Raw genomic sequence first — 27,217 nt, 5'->3', positions numbered from 1 at the left:
TTATATTGAAAACATGTATTTTAAATAAAATACTTCTTAAATAATTAGCTTATATATAAAACAAATTAGTTTTTTAAGTGGTAAAACCTCAATTTTAAACAAAATAATGGATGAAGATTGTGAAGAATTGGAGCCAATGCAACTCTGTACCAATATAAATTATAATAATCAAGTAGAAGAAGAGGTTGAAGATGATGATTTAGAAACAAATGGGTGTTTAAGTAAGTTTAAACAAACTAAAACTTGTTATTAAAATCATAAGTATTTTTAGTATTGAATTGTTGCCATTCCCTAATGCTTACTTTATTTAATTAAATATTTAAAAAAGAATCAGGATAAACCTAGAACAACTTGAACTAGGCTAGTTATTGCTAGTTTCCTCACTGATATAGTTTTATAGAGTCTGTATGTTTTAGAATTTAACTAAAGTTTTGTCAATGAATAATATCTCCAGAAATATTTATGATTAATATAAACAATTATATGTAGTTGTTAAGGTTAGAGGTTATTTACTAAAGAAAGTTACTCATTGGATAAGTATAAGCTATCAATTTGAATTAAGATATTTTAAGTATATTAAAAGTCAATTTTAAAGTAAATTGTCATTGAAAAGCTAATATTGAAATTTCTCAAACTATATAAGCACTATCTAGAGTAGGGGTTGAAAATGTTTTACTAATGGCAGGCCATACCTGTTCGCCTGAAAACTTACTTGTAATTTATATTTGAGCTTTAGTAAATGTAATATTTTATTTTAAAAAGCTCGGATATTCCCTACCTTATAGTCTGAAATTAATTTATAAAAATAATGAATAGAGTTAAAGTTCTTAGTAAAATTAAATTCTTTAACACAATTTAGTTTCTTATATAAAACAGGAATCACTGTAAAATAGACACTGTTAAAAAGACATCTTGTAATGAAAGTATTGTATAATATGCATACTGTGAACTGAAAATCTAGCTAATTCCATTTTTTAATATATTTGTTAAAAAAAAAAGTTTTTAAAGCTTAAAATAAGAGGCTAGCTGAATTAAGCTCTTTTAGAAAACATTCTTTAAATACAGAGATCTAAATACAATGAATTTCCCTTAATTTCCTTATATTACCTGAATTATCAAACTTTTAGGAAAAATCACTGATTTTCTACAAAAAAAAAAACCATAAAAACACTGGATATTTCTGAATTTTTCTTTCTTTTATTTGAGCTACCCAATTTTTTTATCGTATATAGAATTATTAATGATGAGTTTTATTAATTGAGTGACTAAACTAGGATTAAGCCATTAAAAGGATTTAGAAGGGTTAGTATATATTATATTGATTTTAGAATGCTGCTCCTGAACTTAGTTTAACAGTGCTTATAGCAAATGCTTTTCATTGTATTTTTATTGATACCATAAAGATGGTTCTCACTTTCCTAGACTTTCTTGTATTGCAATTTTTGTAAAAAACACTAGGTTTTCCATGGATAAAGTTGAAAAAAAGTAAAAGTCATTAAAAACACTAAATTTAACTAAATTTTACGCTTTTTACTTAGTGCTGGACCATTTTTTAATTATGTAATTGTTTCTGATGTTTTTTATTTAAAAATTTTTGAGTGACTAAAAAGAAAATTAAGTTTTATAAGCATTAAAAATTAAATAATGTTATTATAATTATAAATATTATAAATAGTTTAATAATTTGTCAATAAACTAAGCTTTGTAATTTTCTTTTATCAAATTTTACTACATTACTGCTTAATGTCAACTTAAACTTGTTCTATTTTTAGGTGTACCCTTAAACTCCGAAATTCAGTCAACTAAAGTTAACAAAATTGGTACCAACAATCCAAGTTTAAACTTGAAAATGACAGTTAAATCTCAAAACCCTAGCTGTCAAACTTATCGGCAGCTAGCTCAATCTACTGAAAAGTCACAGACTTCATTGTATAACAGACTGAATACGCTAGAAAATCATCTAAAAGATATAAGTGTATGATAAATAATTTTCAAAAACTGAAATTTTTATAAACCATTTTACAAATAATGATTTAAAAGTATTTTTCAATAATGAACGGTTTAAATAGCTTTTTTATTTAATAAGGAGTTTATAGGAAAGTTTTTTCTTTGTCTTTAAAAGGGAATAATTTGAAATGATTCATACTCTTCAAGATTAAGATTAATTCAAATAAATTACTTTAAATTTTACGTTAAAATTTAAAAAAATTTGATAATAATTAGATTATTGTTTTTAAACTATAAAGTATAAAAATTAATGCAATTGCTAACATTACTCAATTTATTTTAAGGTTGGAAAGTCTACTCTCCAAGCTATTTCTAGATCTGCAATAAATATAGAGCGAGGATACAAACATAAATTTAGAGTTTGTTCACTTGATTAAGATACATAAACTAAAATTTAGCTTACAATAGAAGTAAGTTTTCATAAAACGTTTAACTAAACACTAAGACAAGCTAAGTCAATACTCTTCAAGAATGAAAAAAATATTGCTATAATAATAAGAAGTCAATTTGGACAGGATTCGCAGGGTCGTGGCCCCGGAAATCCTGATAAGGTAAAGAAAGATTCTTTAATGGGAATTGACTACAATCCATGGGCTATACCACCTTACAAGTTGACACCAAGACAAGTTGAAGGTATTTTTATCAGTTCAACTAGCTTAATAGATTAAACAAAGGTTATAGTGAAAAAATAAAGATAGTCTTAAATATAAATTTTTATGTTTGTTGTAGTTATTTATTTTCTTATACGTATATATACTTCAAGAAATGTTTTAGTATACTTAAATAGTAAAACAATTAAGTTTGTGAAGTATTAAAAATAGCAATTAATGTCCATTTTACAGGGTTGCCACACACTCACTTGTCACTAACTCAGCCTTGTTTTAAGTTTTTAGGAACTTAGGCTGACACAGGCTTGTTTAAAGTTTTATTTGCAAAACTCATGCATAGTTGAATTTTTCTATAATTCTCAGACTAGGTTATAGAAATTTAAAATCAATTGTTTTTCTTAATATTTGTTTTTAATGATAAGTTTTTTTGTTATTATTAAGAATATTTTAAGTATTGTAGGTTATTTTTGTTTCAGTTTTATACTTGCAATACATTTTATTATAGTTTTATTAAAAACACTAAGCTAATTTAATGTTACTCAGGCTGGTTTTATGGCTTGAAAAAGTGGCTTCCTATGTTTAAAATTTTTGATTGTTTACTGAAATTTGTTACAGTACAGTAATTTTTGACAATAAACTATTGAGTTATTAGCTATCTTCAATAAAGATGAAACATTTTATAACGATCAATTACTCTTGAAACTTTTAGTTTTATGTTTGTATAGTTTAATTTTATTTATTTATTGTTTCGATGTACTGTGTTTCCTAATTAGTTTATTAATTTTTATTTGATTTTGTTACTTTATCTGGAAATTGAAACAAACCTGGAATTTGACATTTAAGGCTAAATAACCTGAAAAACCTGTTATTTAAAAAAAATAGTTAAAAACCTGGAATTTTAAACATTTATTGTTAAGTAGTAAAATTTTGATTTGACACAAAAAATTTCTGATATAGATAATTTAGATTTTGTCATCATCAAAATTTTATTAATTAAAAAACACATTTAAAAAAAGCGTTACAGTACCTTTTCTATGTTTTTATACTAATTAACAAGGTTTTTTACCTTAAACTTAACTTTAAACTAAATATAGACCAAAAAATGTGTACTTTTATAAACCTGGAGGAAATTTTGAAAACCTGGAGAAAATTTGCTAAAAACATTTGGCAACCCTGCATACTGTATTGGAATTATTATCTAATAATCTATTGTGTACTGAAAATCAGACTAAAAAAATGCTTCAAATTATTTATCATAAAAACATTCAATTTTATCTGTTTACTAAATTTTTTTATTAGCTTGGAAATATACATTTTAGCAAGGTATTTCTGCTTAGCATGCTGTATGCTGTCCACATCTAATAAGTACTAGGTCCTAATTTGTTATTAATGCGATATTTTAAATGCATTATAAATTAAAAGTTTGAATGCTTTTGCATGTTGGTTGATGATAACATATTATTGATCACTTCTTTTTTGAAATCGTTTTTAATTTTCTTAGTTTTTATCTTTAAACTTGTGTTTTTGTTACAGAATTGGTAAAAACTGTGAAAGACAATGCACTTTCCAAACATTCTGAACCAATTAGCTCTAGAATTGAACATTTGGATTACAAAATTAAAAACCATCTAGTAAACGAGGCCGAATATCCAAAGTAGTTTTTTGATATTTGTTAAATAATAATAAAAGTGCAAATTTATTATTAAATTTATCACCAGGTTTCAGTGTTAAAAAAATTCCGACCATGTCAAATATTAATGAAATAGTAAATAATATATTTATTAAACGAATAGATGACATTTAAAGTTATTATAGTGTTTACACCAGCAAAAAAGTTAAAGTTGTATAAACTGTGCTTTAACTGATAAAAATTTTTCGAATAAATTATTTTTGATTTTAAGAGAAGTTTTTTTTAGTTATTTAGTATAAGGTTTTATGAATAAATATACTAATTGCATAATTTAAATTAATTAATATTGGAAGCTATTTTAATTTTTTTAATAAAAAAGTTTATTGTAATTAGAAAAGGTACATGTTATTATATTTCATTGTCAAAGACAAAGTTTTTGAAGAGTAACTCCTTAATATTCGTTTAAATTATAAAAAAAAAGAAAAACAAAAGCGAGTATAAATAGAAATACAGTATAATGAGGTACATGTTACATATTTCTAAACTATTTAACTATAAAAAGAGCTTAAATTTAAAAAAAAAATAAGAACTATATAATAAATAACTGTTCAAAATATAGTTTTAATCGTTTGTTAACAAAAGATCCTAGTGAGGTAACTTCACTGGAATATAAATAAAAACAAATTATACAGTAATCTTCCTTTATTCTACCAACATATGTTTCTGTGTGTCAACGAATCAACACACTTCAACTGGGTTCTGTAAAAAAATAATTACTGTAATGAGAGAATAGAAGCATAGAATAGAATGTGTATACATGTTTTCATTAAAATAAGATGTTTTCTACAGATAATAGTTATTAATAGGTAAAATACTTAATATTAAATCCGACTGTTATAAAACTATATAATATTTATGATTATTAAGTCTAAAATAAGTAAAGTAAGCTAAATTAAACAACAAAACAACAAATTATAATATAAACAAACAACTCATGTTAATGGGAAAGATAACTGATTCAAAATTTATTGTCGTTAACTAATGAAAAATGTATTAATTGCAACTAATAATTACGTCACAATGTAAACGAGGTTATTTAAACTATTTAATTTGTATTGCAAAGATCAGTAATTTAGTTTTTATGTAATCTATTTTGAACAAAAATAAAACATTAACCATTAGATAGTTGATCAATAAAATTCAATAAAACTTAACGACGGTGAAGGCAATAAGAGTCACAGAAACTCGATGTAACATGTATATTATATATTGAATGTTTGTAATGATTGAATCAAAGTTATATAGAATTAGGAAGCAGATTTAGTTCAAATGTAAAAATCAAAATGAAAAAATTAAACTTTAAGAAAAAACCAAAACACAAAAAAAAAAAATTGTTATTAGGCTTACGATGTACTGACCGATAATTTATTTACAGCGACATACATAAAATCATAATGAACTAAATTTAATATATATTTTGTTTTATAATTAATAAAATAATTAATTGGTAAAGTAGGAGTCGGCTGTTTAATTTATAATATCAATATTACAATAATATAGCTGTAATATTACAGATATTATAAATCTGCTTCCTAATTCTATATAACTTTGATTCAATCATTACAAACATTCAATATATAATATACATGTTACATCGAGTTTCTGTGACTCTTATTGCCTTCACCGTCGTTAAGTTTTATTGAATTTTATTGATCAACTATCTAATGGTTAATGTTTTATTTTTGTTCAAAATAGATTACATAAAAACTAAATTACTGATCTTTGCAATACAAATTAAATAGTTTAAATAACCTCGTTTACATTGTGACGTAATTATTAGTTGCAATTAATACATTTTTCATTAGTTAACGACAATAAATTTTGAATCAGTTATCTTTCCCATTAACGTGAGTTGTTTGTTTATATTATAATTTGTTGTTTTGTTGTTTAATTTAGCTTACTTTACTTATTTTAGACTTAATAATCATAAATATTATATAGTTTTATAACAGTCGGATTTAATATTAAGTATTTTACCTATTAATAACTATTATCTGTAGAAAATATCTATTTTAATGAAAACATGTATACACATTCTATTCTATGCTTCTATTCTCTCATTACAGTAATTATTTTTTTACAGAACCCAGTTGAAGTGTGTTGATTCGTTGACACACAGAAACATATGTTGGTAGAATAAAGGAAGATTACTGTATAATTTGTTTTTATATATAATAATTAATAATTCGAATTCTTAAATCAGTTTCATTTTTTTTACACAAAATATTATATTGATAAAAAGTTAGAGAAATGCATTCTTACTAATTTATCTTGGTTCTTAAATTAACTGTATTCAATCTAAAAATGAACTTTTTGTAAATTAGTTTACTTATTCTATTGAAATAATTTAGTGTGAAATATAAATTTAGTTATTTAAAGGGTTGTCACACACTCAGGCTAATTTTAAAAAAACTTAAATGAAATATAGTCAGTTTAGTTTTCAATGGTGAGATTTAGTTAATTTATATACCGCATATATTCTGTCAAATTTTCTGTATTGATATACACTATTAATTATTTTTTTGGTTTTTGGCTTGCTCTGCTTTGATATGAACTTAAATTTGGTTATGCACTTAAAACTTCGTTTGAATCCTGAAATTATATTTTATTATGATGACATTAATAGTTAGGATGGTATATGTTAAAGTTAGTGTTATTGGATCAGGTTAAATAAACTGCCAAGTAAAAATAATGGCCGTGGGGGAATTTATTTTATTTGATCAGAACAAGTAAAAAATGACCCCGAAATTTTGAACAAATAAAAACAATGACCTTAAATATATCTTAGCAAACAAAAATAAAACTATTTTCATTTAAAATATTAAATAAAATAAAATTGTTCAGTTTTACCTAACTTCTTAGAACGAATAGTAAAGAAGCATTACCTTTTTTTGTTTATTTTTTACTATTAAATTTTTTTTTCTCTTTAAATTTTTTAGTTTTTTTACTATTACTGTTACCCTTAATTCTTCATACCGTTGATCAGGAAATTTTTTTTAATATTATTATTATTTATATTAATTGTGTTTGTCTTTTACTATCACTGTACCCCTAACCCTTACCCTTGGTCATTATTTTGTTCATGGTTTATTAACTTAAATAAGTAAAAACAAAACCCAAAAGTTTGAACAAGTAAAAAATATAACCTTAGAAAGTTTTGGATCAAGTAAGAAAATGACCCTTGGGTCATTATTTTTACTTGAGTCATGTTATTGATTTGTATTTTTTTTAAAAACAATAAACAGAGATCCCTATTTATACAAAGAGAATAGATTGTATTTAATTTTTTCTAAATTTTATTACGCAAACATTGTTTTGCTCAAAAAGCTCATCAGTGCTTAAGGGCATAGGGGGGGGGTCCACCTTGATTTTTACAAGTAGATCTTATTTTATAGAGTTTTATCTGAGCTATCAGATATTTTTAACCGCTTAAAAAAATTCAAAGTATTTTTTTAAGATATAAGCGATCAAAATCGGTGACCTCAATAGGTTCCTAATGGAAGGCGCAAACTAAAAATGCGAAAAAAGACCATTTCACTAAAAATCTATCTCCTTCATTTTTTAAGTAAAATTCCAACATTCAAAGTCTTATAAATTACAAAAGAAACGTTTCCTGAAAGTTTGAGGTGTCTAGCTCAAAAAATGAAGGAGGAGATAGGTTTTTAGTAATTTTTGAAATTTCTGAGAAAATTGACCCCGAAAAGTTTGCGGTCCATATGTTTGTATTAGAAACTTTTTATAAAAATCACAATATCTCAAAAGTTAAATAAAATTTTTTAATTCTATAAAAACTGGCTTGTAGTTTGTACTTTAAGCTTTCATTTAAGATACAATGCTATTTTTAGTTAAAAAAATGTCGGACCCCCCTATGCCCAATTAAGATTCTTATTCAAATAGAATATTGTATTTGAAAATAGTTCCGTTTGAATAAGAATTTTACTGATACTCTTTGAGCAAAACACTGTTTGCGTTTAAAAAAAGTTATTGAGCTGTTATATTTTAATATGTTGAATTTAAATTATGTTTTGTATGTTTAATAAATGCACTTCTACATTTCTTGTTAAAGATTGTATATTTTTGTAATTATTTAAATTTAAATAGTTTATGGTTATCTAGCAATTAATCTGATAAATCAAATTTTAATATAAATTTAAAAGGTGCCAAATCACAAAAAAAAAAGCTTAAACGAATAAAAAAAAAACTAGGCTGTTTAATCAATAAGATTATGAAAAAAAAAGAAAAAACTTTTTTTAAAGAAAAAGTTCAAAAATAATTAAACAATCTAAATTTTTCAAGTTTATCATTTTTGTTTAGTCTTACTTTAAAAATAGTTAATATTTAGTAATGCCTTAAAAAGTATAAGTAATTAAGTTAACATAACTAATAGAAGACATATTAAAAGAGGTAATCAAAAAAAACTTAGAGTTATCAGAGTTTTAAATGTCCAAATTGGAGTTCTCATGCACCCACTGATACGCTTATTCCCAGTTCAGTATATATGCTTTTAAAAATCTTCAATTTTTTTTATTTAGAGTAAAACAGTTTCAAAAAAGAAATTTTGGTAGCCTGTGTAATAAGTAGAGTTTCCAAAGATATTTTTTTGAGTCGTGCTTTTAGTGATTTTAAACTACTATTGAACAAAATATTTATTAAATAAATATTAAATAAAAATAAATTATAAACATGTGCTGCAAAAATTTTAGAGAATTTTATTAAGCTGCTGACTCAGGCTATTTTGTATTGATTTTGGTTAATTTTGGTCATTTAGCCTTTTTTTGCATCAAAATAATGTATTTAGGTCTTTTATCGCATTATTTAATAAATGAGCAATTTACAGAATATTATTTATCAAAGTTCTATTCATGATGAAAAAAAATTAAGTAAAGTAACATATTTATTGTTATCTAAGTAATTACATAATATTTTTAAGGTATGTTCGACGAATTCTGGATCTTCAAAAGCAATTGGATCACCCCCCTGAGGTTGTTTTTAGATAAAATTTGTATATGCAATGCGTACAACCAAATTATTATTTTTAATTGCCATTTGTATGACTCAAACTTGAAAAGTCCAGTTTTAAAGAAACTACTTACAATTATTGTATTAAGTTTAAAATTAGGGGTTTTTTGGATTTAAATTATGCAGAGATGTTTTTTTTAATAATATAAAATGTTTGTTAAAGTTTTTTTTAGTTACTAAAAAATGTGTATAATAAAAGCAAAAAATATTTTTAAACAATAATTTTTTTACCAATTATTCATGTAAAAAGTTTTGCTTTAGATTAAATTTTTACAAAAAAATATGTTATAATAGATAATGAACTTCACTACACGACCATCAATAACAGAATCTGAAACAACCCCCAACCGGTTGTGTCCTTATTAGGACTCATCAGACAGGCATAGTCGCGAGAAACCGCTATACCGGATATCCGAAATTTTGATCAAACGAGCGTAGACTAAAATCTTACAACAAGTTGTCGATGTCTTAATAGAAGTTGGACTGTGAACAACTTGGCTGTGTAAAATTTTCGGACTTTACTCACAAACGGTCGCTTCAGTGAGTATGGACTTAATAATATAATCCTGCTTTTTCTTTATTCCAACAGCGGTTTCTCGCGACTATGTCTGCTACTATGACTTAAATTAATTAAATAATATTTTTACTTTCGTTTGAATATTATGTTAAGTCATTCAACAAGAACCTATTTCTGACTAATGCAACTGATAGAGTTTAAACTAAGAGAAAACTAAGAATAACAAAAAATTAAGAGTAAGAGAAAAATAAAAGCAGAGCTAAATGAAAATGACTGATGCAATGTTGTATGCCCAATGTATTTATAGCAGCTATGATTTCATTTTTACCTAACTTTAAATTAGTTGTTGAAAATTTGAATATATTATTTAATTAAATAGGTTGATAAATAATATCAGAAAAGTTACAAATTATAGCTAGCAACAAATTTTAACTAGATTGTATATGGCTATTTATATTATATATCAACATAAAAGCTTTTGAACAAATCATATTAGAAGAAATCTCTTTATTTGTTTTCTAAAAACCAAAACATATAATATAAGAAGAACTTTAAAGAAATTGATTAAAAATAATAGTACAGCTTGCAATAGAATAAAACACAGATTAAATAATAGTAATAATGTATCGTTTTTGTAGTTTAAATCTATAAAAATGCATCAACTTAAGATTGCTTAAATACTAAAAATGATCAAAAAATGACGTACATTCAAAAACCTGGAATAAATTCTGAAAAATCTGGAAGAAATTTTAAAAACCTGGAGAAAGTTTGCCAAAAACTAGTGGCCACCCTGACATAAGTTTAGCAAATATTTTAACACTAAGCAACTATATCTATTTAGGTTTAAATTTTGATAGTATAATTTACACACTTTTATCGTTATGATCTAATCGACTACTTCCCAAAAATCAAATGATTAAAAGAGTATTGAATTACAATGGAAATTTTTTCTTAATAACGTCATGAAATGAAAGGACGGACCTTGTTTATCACTAGTCACACTTATCATACTTTATATCTTTATTCTAACAATTTTCATTATTTAACTTTTGTATTTTTTCAGATATAAACGCTATAAAACAGAAAGTTTAACTATTTGTTATAGGAGGCGGTTTGATTATAACGCAAAAAAGATTATTAACTAAAAATATAGTTTTACCATTTTATAGTTTTAAATAAGTTTTCTTTATATTTTAGTTTTAAGTAATCTTAAATTATTTAACTAATATTTTTTCATTAAGACTTTTCATTTATTATATTTTACTTAATTTTTAGTTACATAAGTTATACTCTTTAAGCAGACCAAATTTATTGACCTGTTTAAACCGTAAGTATACATATCTAACATAGAATATTTAATTTTACAGTCTTATAATTCTAGTTTTTTATAGTTTATATAGTTTTTAGATTTTTCATTATAGTTTATAGTTTATTTTTCTAAATTATGACATACTTCAGTTATCACTTAATTAATTATTCAGCTTTTACTTTAAGATACTAATTTGTTTTGATTTGCATAGTTTTCGCTTAATATTTTAATTAATTTATTAATTAACAATTCTATGACTTTTCAATATATTTTTCAGAAGTTTTTAGTTTGTTTTATGAACTGACAAGATATTTTAGCAAAACTTGGTTTTATAGATAAAAAATATATTTGTTCTTTTTTTATAAAGTAGAGTATAATATTCTTATTGAACAAAAATTTAAATAAGTTTTTTTATTACATCAAGTCAAATAAACTATTATTTAGTTTTTTACATATTTTTGTCGATCCTTTTTAAAAAGTGTCTGAAAATTTGTAATTCAAAACTTTAAAATTTAGGTTGAGTTAGGTTTTTTAGTTACGCAGGGCTGCCACAAGGTCAGGAAATTTGACAAAATTTGAAAAAATTTAGATTTTGTCAGTTAAAATTTACAAAATTCCTTATTCTCCAAAGCCTTCAAATGGTAAAAAATTAATTAAAAATTCCTTAAGGTCAGACTAAAATTGCAAATTAACCTAGAAATTTACAAAATCACTTAATTTCCAATGCTATCATCTGGTAAAAAATAACCAAATATCCTTTATAAAACTGCAAAATTTTTCTATTTACATATTAAACAACTACCCTACTTGAACACTTGAAAACTGATGTTTTATTTAACTTGTGTAAAAATTATATTGAAAGTTTTATATAGTTTTAAGTGTTTGGTTATATATTTTAGAATAAGTTTAAATTAAGAGTTTGATTTAGAAAAGTCAGGAAAGTTTTAGTAAAAAGTCAGGAAATTTTTCTCAGCTTGATCAGTGGCAACCCTGTTACGTATAAACTATAAAAATTGCTGTTAGTAAACGTTTGTATCGGAAACTTCGTATAAAAATTACAAATTGAAAATATGAGGTCTGTAATAAGACAGTTATAACTACTTTTTAACACTTTTATATAAAAATCAATGTTAATATTCAAAAAATGCTAAAATATTGCTTGCTAAAAATATACTTACTAAATTGATCAAGTCTTGCTATGGACTCTACCTGTGAGGTTCTAGTTGGATATCAATGCGAATAATATAGTACTAATATAAAGCTGTAAGAATATTTTTATAACCGTCAGAGCTTCTTGGAATCTGAACTAGTTGATAAAGCGATGTTAATGTTATATTCGTTATTATAGTTTTTGTATTTCATAAAAAGTTGCATTAAAAAAAACTCAATAAGTGTACCATTTTGTTCTAAATGTTCAAAAACCTTTGCTTTTAGTTTTACTGTTTGTTTGAGAGCTGCTAATAAAACTCTCTACCTGTATTAGTTTTAATATCTATTCAATACAAAAACAATTGATTGAAAACTTAAAACACTTAATTACTACAATAAACATACTACAAATTTTACTTACAAAATGATCTTATCTCTTTAAAGTATTACAAAAACAACAATATGCAAAATACTTGATTTATCCAATAGTTAGTTCCTAAATGTTATATTTAATAGTACTTCTCTCTGGTTTTAAATAACTCAGACTCACGAAGTTTTCATGAAGCTTTCTAAATACATGAAGCTGTTCCATGGAGAGTGTTTAGAAAACTTCATGGAAAACTCATTTAAACTGTGTTATTAGCTTAACACAAAGAAATGTACGTCGGTTTAATTAAGCAAGTACTTTGCAAGTTGTTCTTATCTTTAAATTCCAACTAACTTTTTTCGTTCGGATATCTTTAAACAAACAAACTATTAATTTATAATTTTTAAACATTTGTATTTAAGTCTTATTAAATTAGGAGGTGAGAGAATGTAAGGATCCAAGTTTGATAGACTGGAGTGCTGTGTCAAATGTAGCAGTTCACGGTCAACATACTCCGGAGAATTGTAAATTGCAGTGGATTAATCGCCTTCGACCAGACATTAAAAAAAAGAAAATGGATAAGCAAGAAGTTGAAGTTAGCTAATAGTATATAGCATTTCTAGCATACATTGTAATGTAAATTATGACAACATTTGCATTTTATGAGTTAGTGCAATGTTATATACTCAGAGAATAAGCTTGTTACAGTGTCTGTGCAACGGTATCTAACATATTTATAAAATTTATATAAATATAAAGTTTTTAATACTCAAAATAACTGCTTATTGATTAAATATTAACGTAACAACAATCTAATAAAAAGTTCCAAATATAATTAAAGCTTCTTATTGCAAATAAGATATTTCTGTTTTGTTTAAATTAATCTTTAATATACAATTTAATATCAATCTTATACTCATGTCAATATAGTTTAATCAAATTTTGTTTACCAATGTAATTTAAGTTTAGTTGGCTGATACTTTTTCATGTGAATATAAATTTAGCAAGTTTTTAGATACTAAAATGAAATAGTTTTATGATTATTTACGTATTATTTAGAATCGAATTAACAATATTAAAAATAACTTTTATTTAAAGTTGCAGAAAAATAGAAATTCTCTAGTTAATGTTAATAAGTTTATTTATGATATATAAATTAAATTTATAAAAAATAACTTTGTATATAACATGAAGTTCAAAACTTTTTTGTTAGTTGGGTTAAAAAAGATATTATATTAACTAAATACTTATGCAAAATAAATAATTAAAACTTTTTAAATAGCTAGTTTTTCTTTAGACATTGATCTAGCTTGTAGGTTTTTAACGTTTCTAGTCGCTGGGCTAAATTTACTATAAATAGTATATCGGAGCCAGATTTATTAGAAAAAAAGATTCTGCGACTCACGTAATAAGTCTTGAAGTAAATATTTGTTAAATCGTTTATAAACTCTTTATAACAAACTTTAAGTATTTTAATAGTCTCTACTTTTTAATTGTTTATCAAAACAAGAGCAAGTTTCACAATTTTTGTTACAAAACTCAATTTTGTTTCATTTGCATATAGTAGTTTTCAAACCAGTTACAGGGTTGCCACAAAACCTGGAAAAACCTGGAATTTAACAATTAGCCTAAAAAAGCCTGTAAAAACCTAGAATTTGAGAAATTTTTTAACAAGATTCACTAAAAAACCTGGAAATCTAAACAATTTTAACATGTTAAGTAGTAAAATTTTGATTTGACAGGAAAATCTCTTATAATTTTTTTTGTCATCATCAACGTTTTTTTTATTAAAAAACACATTTAAAGTAGCTTACAGTATCTTTTTGATGTTATTATACTACTTAAAGCACTTTAAACCTTAAACTTAATTTTAAACTAAAAATATACCTATAATTGTGTACTTTTAAAAACCTTGGAAAAACTCAGAACACCTTGAAGAAATTTCTTAAAAACCAGTGGCAATCCTGTAGTTAAAACACATGTTTCTTACTAGAGTTTTCTGCTTGGCTGACCGTGCGTTTCCCACCTGTAATCTAACATAACCTATTTTTTTTAACATTAGAAAAATATAAGTATACTTTTAAATTTTTTAAACAGAAACTGAGGTTACTAATTGAAAAGCACAAAGAAAAAATGAATTGGACAAAAATAGCAGAGGAAATGGTAGGTAGAACTGCACTTGATTGCTATCGTGTATACTTGAAGCAAATAAAACCTCGGTTAGTTTTTAAATAGCTTATTTACCAAGTTTAAATTTTGTTAGTATTAATTATAAGATAATACTTCGTTAGTTTATACATGAATTTAATTAGTTCCTTATGATAATAATTTCCGTGTTAATGATGACTTTGGTGTCATTGGTTTATAAAAACATTTACTTAAAAATAAAATTGTTTAAAACAAGTTATTATTGATCAAGTTAATAAAGGTGTATTTTGAACGTTTTTAAAGTTATAATGAATGTAAAAATGGTAAAAATTAAAAAAAATACTAATTTGTTCTATTGAGTAAACAATATATTTCAGTTCAAGTTTATGTATAGAAATTTGTATATATTGCTTTGAATTACTTTAATTCAGGGTTGCCACTTTACCTGAAAACCTGGAAAAACCTGGAATTTGACAATTTAGGCAAAAAAAACCTGGAAAAACCTGGAATTTGAGAAATTTTGACAAAAAATTGGAACTTTGTACCAAAATCACTAAAAAAACCTGGAGTTTTAACAATTTTCACATGTTCAGTAGAAAAATTTCAATTTGACTCAAAATAATTTATCATATAAATAAAAATTTTGTCATCATCAAACATTTTTTTTAATAAAAATCATATTTAAAGTAGCTTTACAGTATCTTTTCAATGTTTATATACTATTTAACACAGTTTCTTACCTTAAACTTAACTTGAAGCTAAAAATAGACACAAAAATGTGTACTTTTAGAAGCCTGGAAAATTTTTTGAAAAAACGAGTGGCAACCGTGTTTAATTAAAACAATAATTGTATTATTTATACAAATTTGCATTGTAATCTTTAAAAAAGTTTTCTTGTTAAAGTATCTTTTAAAATTATTTAAACAAAACAAACTTTTTGTTTTAATAACATACGATTGTGTTTGTTTTTTGTTTTCATTATAGTTTCTTTCAGCATAAACTTAATTAAAACAGATTTTGATAAAATTATTACAGTAAAAGAGCTTGGACAGACAAAGAAGATTATCAATTGTATACAAATGTATCTAAATTTGGAGCTGGTAGCACAATTCCATACAGCACAGTTTGTCTTACTAAATTAAAATACTTGAAATATTGATGGTATAACAAAATAATATTGTTTTTATTTAACTTGAATTGTAAAAAAAAACACTTATTAACTACAAACCAGTATTTATTTTAATGAAATCTTCCTCTAAACTCAATTTAATAACTCATGTTTAACTGATCTTTTTAATAACTCATTAAAAAAGACGTATTTGAAGGAAAACGGTTTTATATATACAAAAACGTTTTTGTACATATTTATATGAATGAACAATCTGAGAATAAAAAAAGTAAAGTGCAGTAAAATATGCTACTTAACTCTACATCAGGGTTTACAAAACTCTTTTTTGTTTTCACCCCTTTGTTAGTTAATCATTTACTTTTTGACTCTTGTACTAATTATTACCCAAAGGGGCAATGTTACTCACTTTGGGAAACCTTGCTCTACATGCATATACAATTTTAAAATCATCAATGTTTTGAAGTTTTAAGCATCTTACTACTTATTAATATTTTTATCAACTCTGCAAATATGTATTAGTGAGTTTTACAAAAAAAAAGCAGAAGCCTAAGGTAGTAGTAAACTGAGGAAAAGTCTTAAAAATTTCTTTATAGGTTTTAATTAACTCAGGATACTTTATAGTAACTCATGCTAGTTTTTGGTCACTCAGAACAGTTTTTTACCTGATTGAGCAGCAATTCTGTTTGTTTGATTCAATTAGAAATTACGCTAAAACAAAAAATTAATTTGATTGTTAATCATTAATTTAATCAAAAGTAGAATTAGCAGTTTTCTAAAAAATGGAAGTGCTACCATTATATTTATTAAGTAAATAAGTTTTAGATGAAAATATTTTTAGCTAAAATTTATCTGATAGTTTGTTGTCACTTAATAAAAATACAGGTTGCTTGCCACATGGAAAGTAGATCTAAACAGCAGTTAGTTCACAGATGGACAAAAACTCTCAATCCAGAAATTGTGCATAAAAAGTAGTAGCTTTTATTAATTGGTTTTTGATATTGTTTTATTAAAATTGTGATTATATTCAAATTACTTGTATAATATTTTGACTTAATGTTTATTTGTTTTTTTCATTAAAAAAAACGGTCAGATATTTTCTAGATGCTGACTTTGTTTAAATAATAAACAATTAAGCTATCCTATTATCATTGAGTTTGTGTTTGTTAGTTTTGTATTTTTAGTAATAGTTGCACAAACACTAATATTAAATATCGAAATTTAAACTAGAACTTAATATCTTTTATCTAATACATTGTTATTTTTATTTATACAGTATTATATAATTAATCGCAACACCTCATTTTAAGATTAGTATTTTAAATTTTTATACTTACACAGATGGTCATTAGATGAGGATTTTAAACTTATTAGAGCGTATTGTACTTATGGACCTGCTTGGGCTAGAATTAGAGATTCCGGAATTCTTAAAGGACGTAGCGACGCCCAAATAAGAGAAAGGTGGCTTGAAAATTTTCTGAAAAAGTTTTATAATATAAATAATATTTTAAAAATACTTAATTATATTAACTATGTCAATATATGGAAGCATTTTTTAAGTGTTAGGGGTCTATAGCATTAATGAATGTATAAATGTGTCTGTATAAGTTTTGATAAAAATGTAGCTTTAAAAACCATCATAATTAAATATCTGTAAAGAGAGTGTTATTTTGTAGTTATTGCTAGTTCATTTTAATAATAAATTTATGTTTGTAACAAGTTAAAACAAATTTTGTTAGGTTTACAAACAGTATAAGCACAAAAATGAGTGGATATTTCACAAAAGAGGAGGATGACGCGTTAACAAAGCTCGTTGAAGTCGATAAATTAGACTCCTGGTTTCATATCGCTAATAAAATGCCAAACAGAAATGAATATCAAGTAATCAAGCGCTGGAAACAACTTATGGCGTATGTTTAGACAAAAATTTTGTTGTTATTCAATTAAAGTAAAATATTGTACCATAAAACTTTTAAGTATAAATTTTGAATAGAAAAATTTAAAAAATCTTTTTTACTAAAAATATTATTTTAGTTCACTAAGTTTTTTTTTATACAGTAATTTTCGAACTCACTATGCTAAATTATTTTAAATCATTCTAAGGTTGAAGCAGGAAGGCCGCAGACCAAAGTATGACCATATAATTTGTGGGTACAACTATGAGGGTATGAATCTGAGAGACCAAATCGAGCACATTCGTAAGCAGATCCAAAGCGGAAGCTCAACACAAATCATTGATAACTTTCTAATCAAATTACAAAACTCTTCTAGTAGTAAGTTAACATTACTGGCAGGTTATTGCAATTAATTTATTGATGTTTTATAAGCTTAATCCACAAATTCAGGAAGCTACAAGTTGAAATTAAGTACCGAAAGTTTAAAACTGTATTGAGGTTTGATTCAACATTGAAATATATAATCAAGTTTGTATTATAAATGTAACTCGTGCAAAAACGGTTCAATGATCATCCCAAATAAAAAAGAAAAGTTAAAATAAGACTTCGAAAAGTATAAATTTAAAAGTTCAAGCTTTTAGGTAAATAAAAAAGAAGGTTACAAACTATTATAATAAAAATTTACAGACTTTCCTGATATCAAATATCGAATTTCATAAAAACTTCATGACAATTTGAGTCACTCCCAATTAAAAATAACCTAAAAAATTTCCAAACCTCAAAAAATTTCTAAATTAAAATTATTTCTGAACATCTATAATAATTGTCTTTTATCATTTCAAAAAAGTTTTTCAGCACATTTTAGTGAAAAATTCACAAAAAAACAAACAAAGATTAACCGAAATTGTGAAAATGGATCAGGAAAATCTATTTTAAAAAGTATACTTTATATAAATAACAACATTTTTTTCTTGTAGTTTAAAAACTTTGGTTTCATGATTTTATGTTCCTCAAAGAAGATTCATTTACTTTGCATATTTATGTCTACATGTATGCATATATTTTAATTTATCTCACCAATTTTAATTCCCTATATCTCACATGCTTCTTTAAATATTTTTATCTTTCAAATGTATCTTAGTTAAAACTTACAAAGTAAGACAAATTTATAAATTAAAGCAAGACCCGTTAATAGCCTTAATAAAAAACCAGTTAAAAAATAACTTAAATTATTAATTTAATTTATACAAAAGTAATTCTTTAATTCTTGAAATATTAAAATATTTAATGGCTTCACAAAAACTGCTTAAACTTATAAACTTGTTCAAAAATAAAGAATTGTTTTACAAACATCAAGTTGATTTTGACATGATGCATTTTATTTACTTTAAGAACTCATGACTTAAAAGGATTTATAATATCTCTTAGCTTAAGTTCTTATCAATTTTGATTTTGTGTTATAAAATTTGCTAACATTAACTTTGTTGCAACCTCTCTGTTTTTTTCTTGTTCTATAATTTAATAAAATCATAAACTTTGTTTGATTTCAAAATTATATGCTTTTCAATTAAAAAATCTATAAAAAAGTATATTTTACATCAAAAAGTTTTAATTAATTTTATTTGTTAACATTTAAACACACTAAAAATGCTAAAGAGCATAGTAAACTTTTAATATTTAAATAATATCTTTAGCAGTGCTAAACTAAGTATAAATGCGTAATAAGATTGATAAAAGTCTTTTTAAGCTGATTAGTTATAACAAAGCGTTTATTTTTTAATATACGTTGCTGCAGATGCAGAAACGTACGAAGCTACGTTCGTGATGTGTACAAATATATTTTTACTAAAAATGCATAGTTTTTTTTAATTTTTTTCACTTGTTTTGTGATTTTGAAGAAAAAATATATTTATGATACATACACATAGCAGCAGCTGCAAAATGGTCATTAAATAGAATGTATGAAAATGGTGAAAGGGGCGGAGTTAACAATTTTGATGTTGGAAAACTAGATATACCTGATTATGATGACACTAGTGAACGTTGGTGTTTAAATTTTTCTACTCTAAAAGTATTAAATTGTTTTATCAGTTATTTAAATCGATCCTATAAAAGATTATAGATTTTGTTTTATTTTGTATTTTGACTTTTTTCTTATTAATTTTGATATTTTTTGTAACAAACCATTTGCTATGGTTTTCTTAGTTTGAAATTACGGATTGGCTTCATACGTGATTAACTAAACTAAATTAGTACAAAAATTTAAATTACAGCAGGGGTTCGTATTTCTAGAGCAAAATCACGTGTCGCTAGTAGATTTTCAGTTGACAATCATTTGCAAACAACAATGGTAAGAGCATAAGTCAAAATAAATTTCCTTCAAAATTACAATAGAAATTTTATGTTTATTAAGTAAAGCAAAATAACTTAGTTATATTTTTTTAAAGAATAACGGAAACGATCTTACAACAAACAATGTGATGCATGCTTATGCTGATCTTAAAGTTAGCAGGCAAGGTATTAAACGAAAAAGTGGTGGTAAAAAGAACAGCATTTACACCAAAAAATTTCTTCACGATTTAAACAACTTTGTTGACGAACTTGGTATGTTGGAGAGCTTGTTTTTATTCTATAATAGTTATATTTATCTCTTTTCTTAAAGCTATATCAAATAAAACTTTTCATTTAGCTTTGATTTCCTAGGTTTAAAAAAACTGCTAAAATATAAGTTTGATAAAGTTTTCCAGAAATTTTTATAAAAAAAGGTTCAGGGTAATAAAAATCACTACAAAAAGTCAGTTTTAAAATTAATAGTTTTTTTAATTTAAGTTGTTTTCAACCAGTGCTTGGCAGGCATTTCTAAGTAGTAAGTTGTAATTCGAAAATGAAAATATCGTGGGTAGCAGTTGTATTTTTAGTTTGTAATATTTATAGTAGACATAAAATATCTAGTGTAAGTTTCAATTTTCCTTAAAATTGCACCTAAGACCTTTTTTGCTTTTCATTTCAACTTTCAAAACATCTAATATAAGTTTCAAAGTTTTCTTTAGCGGGTTAAATTTGAATGTTCTCAGACCGCAGTTTTACCTTTCTTGGAAACATTCCATTTAAAATAAAAACATGTGGCCTGCGAGTTTACCGAGCCCTGTTTTAAACAATGCTATATTGTTACCAACCTTAAAAAAACTTTGAAACAGTGCCAATGATTTGCCCGTTTAAAAGGTTAAGTGATGTTCCAGGACATCCTATGAACATATTATCTAAAGCCTACAAAAGAAAATGGGTTTCTGAACCTGATCGTAAAGATTCGTTTGAATACGTTTCTGAACGTAAGTCTTTTGAATTATTTTTTTTTTATAAAATTTTACTTTATCATTGTGTTTAATGATACACGTTAAAATATTAGTTTTTATTTTATATTGAAATATCCTATCATTTTTTAGAATCTGTTTTGAGAGATTTTTAATTCTATTTTAGTGTTAAATTTTAGACTTTGACTTAATAACTATTTTTACTAACAATAGGACAACATATATATGTTTTAGTTATTTGTAAAAACTAAATTTATGATTTGTTCTAGATGTTGGCTTAATTACTACTTGTATCTTTACCACTTCTAGACTGATTGCACAACTTAACTATCAAAAGTATTTAATGATTACTAAATAATAACAGTAAAAACAGTAAAATATATAGGTTGCTTAAAAACAACACAAAATAGTATTCTTAACTAAAAATTATTACAAAAATTTTTTTTCTGGAAATTGTTGTTCTTTAAAACAAATGCATTAATAGAAAGAAAAAATGTTTTAAAAGTTGCACAATTACCTTTTGGTGTAAATCGAGACATATCATAAGCTAAATATTTTAAAGCATACAAACGTTTTAGTTGCAGAGAAGTATTATCAAAGTGCTGAAGAAATTTTTATTGATCGCAGACCTTTATGTTGTACATTATAGAGTTTTCTAAATATAGTTTAATGTTTTGACATGCCAAATCGGCAAGATTATTGGAAGTTTAGTGCCTTAAGGTTTTTTTAATAAAAAAAAGTATGCAAGTTTGGTAGTATACTTTATTTAATGTTAAAAAAATACATTCTATGACTAACGATCACGGATAAGGATTTCTAGATGTAGAATTATAGATTGGTCTAATGAAAGCTATAAATTTGGCTTTATATTATATTTTTTAATTTCTAATTTCCTAACAGTTGCTAGTTTGAAACATTTAAACAAGTCAATATACAATTTAAACTCCAGTTTCCTAAAATCAATTCCATAATCGTCCACTTGGCATAAACTAAAAAATAAGATTTCTCCCCTTAACTACTTAGTTACCTTTTTACTTTATAGCTCCCTAATAAATAAAAATAGCTTCTTTATATTCACCACTTTACATTATCATAATTTACACTCATAGTGTTTTTATTACTTTAGGGTAATAGTTTTTGTTTCTTAGCTATTTTTGTTCTGTTCATTTAATACTTAAAATGCTTTTTCATTAGTCGGTATATAACATCTATGGTCATAGTCTGTTAATTTATATTAGTTTCTTTTTATAACAGCCGTCTATTACAATCGTATTCATGGACTACAAAAACTGCTGTAGACCTTTGTAGTCTTAAGTTTTTATGTTTCAAAGTATTTTAAGAAGTTTTTACAGTCAATGAAAGCTATTTTATGTTAAAATAAAACATTTAGTCATTTTAAAAGCTTAAAAGCATCTTGAAATACACCTTATTTCTTAATGATATGATTTGAAAAAAAAGATTTTTATTTTATAGATATATTAAACTTTTTTATGATATAATATATATATCTATACTATTTAAAAGTAGACATCAATGAGCTTATTTATTAATGAAGTAGTAGAAAGTAAAAGCAAAGTATATATGTATATATTTTTAGAGTTGAAGTTTGATGCAGAAGGCGCTGTAAACGTTTTACGGGGTGGTAAGTATTTTTATTTATTTTATATTTATTAATTATATTATCAAAATAAAATAAGTAGAGAATGAAGCCCAAAGGTTTTTTGACTACAAAAATCCAAAAATGTTGGAAGCTATAAAGCCAAACGGAGGTACACTCAAGTCTTATAGCAGATTGCTTAGGGTATGTTTCTAGTATTATGTTTTTTTACAACATTGTTTAACTTATAAATTTTAACTTTTATATAAAAAATAGGGTATCAAATTCAAAATGTTGTTAGTTAAAATAAATGTTTTAACTTTAGCTGGGTTTAGAAAAGTTTCGTAGTATATTTTTAAACATTTTATTAAATAAAAAGAGTAATGGTTTAAAACTTCATGAAAATGAAATAAACTATTAAAAAACGATATTTATTTTGGTTGTAAAATTAAATTAGAGAGTTAATCTCTTGGGTTTTTTAAATGCTATTTATTTATTCAAAAATTTTGTACGGATTTAAAATAAATTGTGAGTATTTTTAGTATAATCTAATTATGTTTGACTAAATTTTTAATGTTTTACTTAATATCTTCTTAAAGCAAATGGAAAAGTTAAAGGAGCATTCAATGAACTTTTTTACATACATTGGAAGATCTGATGCAAAACATGCTGCTGAAAACGACAGCGTATTAGACTATTATCCAGTTAGAATTGTGTTATTATTATTGTTTTTTGTTTACAGTAAAGCTAGACAATTAAATTTGTTGTTGAAAGTCCTAAAGTAATTTAAGCATTAAAACGTATTATAACCTAATTATCAAATAAATTATGTATAATATTTTTTTTTGCCATAAGAGGAAGGATAGGTTTAAAGTGTTTTTTTTTGTCTTACTAAAGTTGATATTGATTCTTAAACGGAAGCTTAAAACATGTATTGTGTTATTAATTGTTATAAAATTAGATTTTCTGTTTTTTTGAAACTTGTTCAGTTTTTTAAGTATAGACTTCAACCTTTCATAGTTAAATTTCTAAAATATTTATAAAATTAACAAATATATGCATTTAGCAAGAGGTTTAACGTTTTTAGTATATAATTTTTAAAAAATTTCAAAAACTCTGCTTGTGTATTGGATTTTAAAGAACACAACATCAAAAGTTAAACCTCTACTAAAAACGATAGTTTTATTTAAACGCTACAAAAGTTACTGTATGTAAATTATAAAATAGTTAGTAAAAAATAAACTGTAAAATTTTTATAAATAAAAGATAAAAGTTGTAAAAATTTTAAAGGTGTTTGTTTTTGTTGTTTTTAATTTTTACACTCCATACAGAAGCTGTCGAACTTGCTTATTTTTTCTTATATACAGGGTTCCCACTTCCCTATAAATCCCTAGAAATTTGCAATTTTCTGAAAAATCCCTATAAGTTCCTAGAAATTAGTTATTTTTGCTTGGTGATTGAAATTTGAAAGCCAAAACAGCGTGACCGCGTGGTGGAAAAACACGTAAAAAACTTAATTATTTTTTAAAATCAAAATCTTTGCAATCTCAGTAAAAATGTTATTCCATGGCGCCACCTAATAGATGTTTTTTCTTCTTTTATATTTAATACAGTTTATCTAAAGTTTGTTTATTTAGCCAACATTAGAGCTCAAAAACCCTCGAATTTTCGTAAATTTTTTATTAAGATTGCTTATAAACGGTTAATGACATATTTTACTTTATGTACCTTAAAAGTATGTTCGTAACGTTTAAAATTTAATGTTTTTATTTTGATAATTTCCCTACAAATTTGCTATATTTTAAGGATTTCCCAATGATTTTTTTTTGAAGTTTTAGTGGGAACCTTGTATATAATTTCTGAAGTGCAAAAAGAAATCTTTTTTTTTTCTACAGAATGAGACCATTAAAAAACAATTAACATCGCCTTAATAGTTAACTATTAAATAAAATCAGTGATAAGTTCATATGCTTCTGTAGAGCTGTTCATATAAAGGTTTCAAAAGCTGTACACAATACATTATCAAAAAAATTTCCCGCCAACTACAACAAAATTATTTATTAACTAAATTTTTAATATTAAAAATTTTTGTTGTATAATTAAATAAATATTAAAAACTTATATATAAACTCTTTTTGGACATAATAAAACACTATCTTTTTTAATACAATTGTACTGCTACCTACACTTCTTGTGGAGATCATCTGTTTTTTCAGGGTTGCTAAAATACCTGGAGTCCTGGAAAAACCTGGAACTTGACAACTCAGGCTAAAAAATCTGGAAAAACCTGGAATATTAACAACATATACATGTTAAGTAGTAAAATTTCGATTTGGCACAAAAAATCTATCATATAAATAAAAATTTGTGGTCAAATTTCTTTTATTAAAAAACACCTTTAAAGAAGTTTTTAGATATTTTTTCAATATCCTTCTACTATTTAATACATTTTTTTACCTTAAACTTAAATTTTGAACAGCTTTTTTCCGGGGCATAACTTATTTGAAAAATATAACAATAAATAAATCATTTTTCTTAAATTAATTTTAGTACTATCGTAGTAAGGCTCATCAGAAATTGTATCTTGTTAATTTAGAATGAATATAAATTGAAATAAAATCATACTGTAGTTTAAAGTTTTAAAATATAAAATGACGTAATAATCGAATGTTAAAAATTAACTATATGCTTATGCTGTATACATTTGGTATACTAATAAAACTCGTTAGATTAAAAACATTCTAAAATAAACCAGAGATAAAAATTAGAATTAAAACTACACTTTATAATGAAATTTAATAAGAAATTAATTACTTTAAAATTACTTAAATAAGGATTTAAAAAGTCTAGTTTGGTATACGAACTTTTTCTGCTTACATAAATTGGGCCTTAAAGATTGAATACATAAGGCTTCCAGAACATGCAGTTGAAAAGAGTTCTCCGCTCTAAGTAAAATTGAAAAATTCTCTATTCTACAATTTTTAGCACATTCAGGATAGTCCAACAAATGTTGCCCAATCGCCGAGAAGTATTTTTTCGTTGGTTTCTCCGAGTTTTAAAAGTATTAAAACTTTAAATTAAAGTATGATTTTGTTTCAATTTCTAAACATTTTAACTTAGTAAGATACAATTTCTGATGAGCCTTACTACGAAAGTACTAAAATAAATTTAAGAAAAATTAATTTTTTTTGTTATATTTTTTAAACTTAACTTTAAACTAAAAATAGACCTTAAAACATGTTCTTTTAAAAACCTGGAAGAAATTTTGAAAACCTAGAGAAAATTTGCCAAAACAGTTGGCAACCCTATTTTTATAATTACCAAGGCTAAAAATTTAATATTTTACATATATTAATAAAAAAGTATGTCAATAAATAATAAAAACAAATCGTTTTTGTAAAAAGATGTGTTTAAAATAATCAAACACATCAAATTGTATAATGATTCATGTATTAAATATAATTTAAAGGTAGAAGCATCAAGAATGCTTGAAAAACGATTTAAGTGCTTGTTTGCTTTCCCAGCTGCACTTAAAAAAATAATTCCCGTTACCGGTGATCCAACAAAAGTGTGGCAGTCTTGCTCGAAAATAACCGAAAAAAGAAAATTGATTGATGAAGATGAAAAGGGTTGCAAGCGGCAAAAGTTGTAAACTTTAAAAGCCATAGATTTCTTTGAATTTTATTGAATAATGTTAAGATACCTAAATTTTTAAGATGCATGGTTCTCAAACAGCTTTTCACTACACACAATTTTCTTTTTTTACTTTAAGCCTTTTTATTAATTTCAGTATGTAATAAAACAAGAATGTTATTGTTTAAGTTTCAATTAAAAGCTTGTTTATAAAATTTCAGTAGCAGTTTTTTAAAGTCACTTATGATTACTTTTAATAGTTGTGTAGTAGTTGATAATCTCAATTGAAGCTATTATTTTTTAATATTGTGAAAAACATTCTAATTTTAACAAGTTTAGTAAAGAAATGCCACTTGAGTATCATATAAATTTACATGTAGTTATGACGAGTAGTGATAAGTTACTAAACTAGAATACTTGCTGTTATGTTTATTTTGAATAAATATAGTTTAAAATTTTAACAGATGCACTTTATCTTATAACATAGTCGTTTATAATTGTTTATCTTGAACTGAATATTTTTTAGTTTAATAAAATTGAAGTTGAGTTATATTTGTTTAATTAACTTTGTTAGTTTAGTAGTTTTAGAGTACTTTCTTGTGAAAAAAAGTATTTTACATACGTTTCGGTCTTTCGTTATTTATATTGGTGAAGTAATGCTATCTTTAAAGATTAATTGTTTAATACTAAAAGACATGCTTTTAGTTTCTGTTGTTTAGTTCTTTATAAGTTAAACATACTCAAAAAATATTATAAAAATAATTTAGTATTTAAAAAAATATAACAAAACACATTTTATTTTTTCTTAAATTTATTTAAGTACTTTCATAGTAATCTTGTA

The 27,217-nt window shown here is 24.5% G+C and overlaps 1 protein-coding gene across 5 annotated transcripts; it reads left to right on the top strand.

Moving 5' to 3' along the window:
- Positions 1-77: 77 nt before the first annotated feature.
- On the top strand, positions 78-26,862 carry LOC145834107 (uncharacterized). Of its 5 annotated transcripts, none has more exons than XM_082941458.1 (21): positions 78-221; positions 1,773-1,975; positions 2,292-2,366; positions 2,523-2,640; positions 4,149-4,269; positions 9,236-9,287; positions 13,103-13,261; positions 14,764-14,885; positions 15,850-15,937; positions 16,826-16,911; positions 17,282-17,401; positions 17,680-17,850; positions 18,044-18,213; positions 19,767-19,877; positions 20,112-20,185; positions 20,283-20,439; positions 21,033-21,164; positions 22,744-22,788; positions 22,844-22,947; positions 23,343-23,447; positions 26,213-26,862. In XM_082941458.1, the coding sequence occupies exons 1-21, from the start codon at positions 107-109 to the stop codon at positions 26,393-26,395; spliced, it is 2,511 nt and encodes an 836-aa protein (XP_082797584.1). In that variant the 5' UTR covers positions 78-106; the 3' UTR covers positions 26,396-26,862. The 5 variants fall into 5 exon arrangements, with proteins under 5 accessions (XP_082797584.1, XP_082797582.1, XP_082797583.1 ...); XM_082941456.1 differs by having other exon boundaries at positions 20,109-20,185; XM_082941457.1 differs by having other exon boundaries at positions 19,764-19,877.
- The last annotated feature ends 355 nt before the right edge of the window (positions 26,863-27,217 follow it).

The sequence above is a fragment of the Thalia democratica genome, chromosome 4, assembly GCF_965202585.1.
Source record: "Thalia democratica chromosome 4, ktThaDemo2.hap1.1, whole genome shotgun sequence".
NCBI lineage: Eukaryota > Metazoa > Chordata > Thaliacea > Salpida > Salpidae > Thalia > Thalia democratica.
This window is presented reverse-complemented; position numbering and strand designations above follow the sequence as displayed.

Coding starts and splice junctions, on each gene's coding strand:
- LOC145834107 (XM_082941454.1), top strand. CDS start 107: ATGGATGAAGATTGTGAAGAATTGGAGCCAATGCAACTCTGTACCAAT. Junction 13,262..14,763: donor TGGATAAGCAAGAAGTTGAA/GTTAGCTAATAG, acceptor TTTTTTAAACAG/AAACTGAGGTTACTAATTGA. Junction 19,878..20,108: donor TTATGATGACACTAGTGAAC/GTTGGTGTTTAA, acceptor TTTAAATTACAG/CAGGGGTTCGTATTTCTAGA.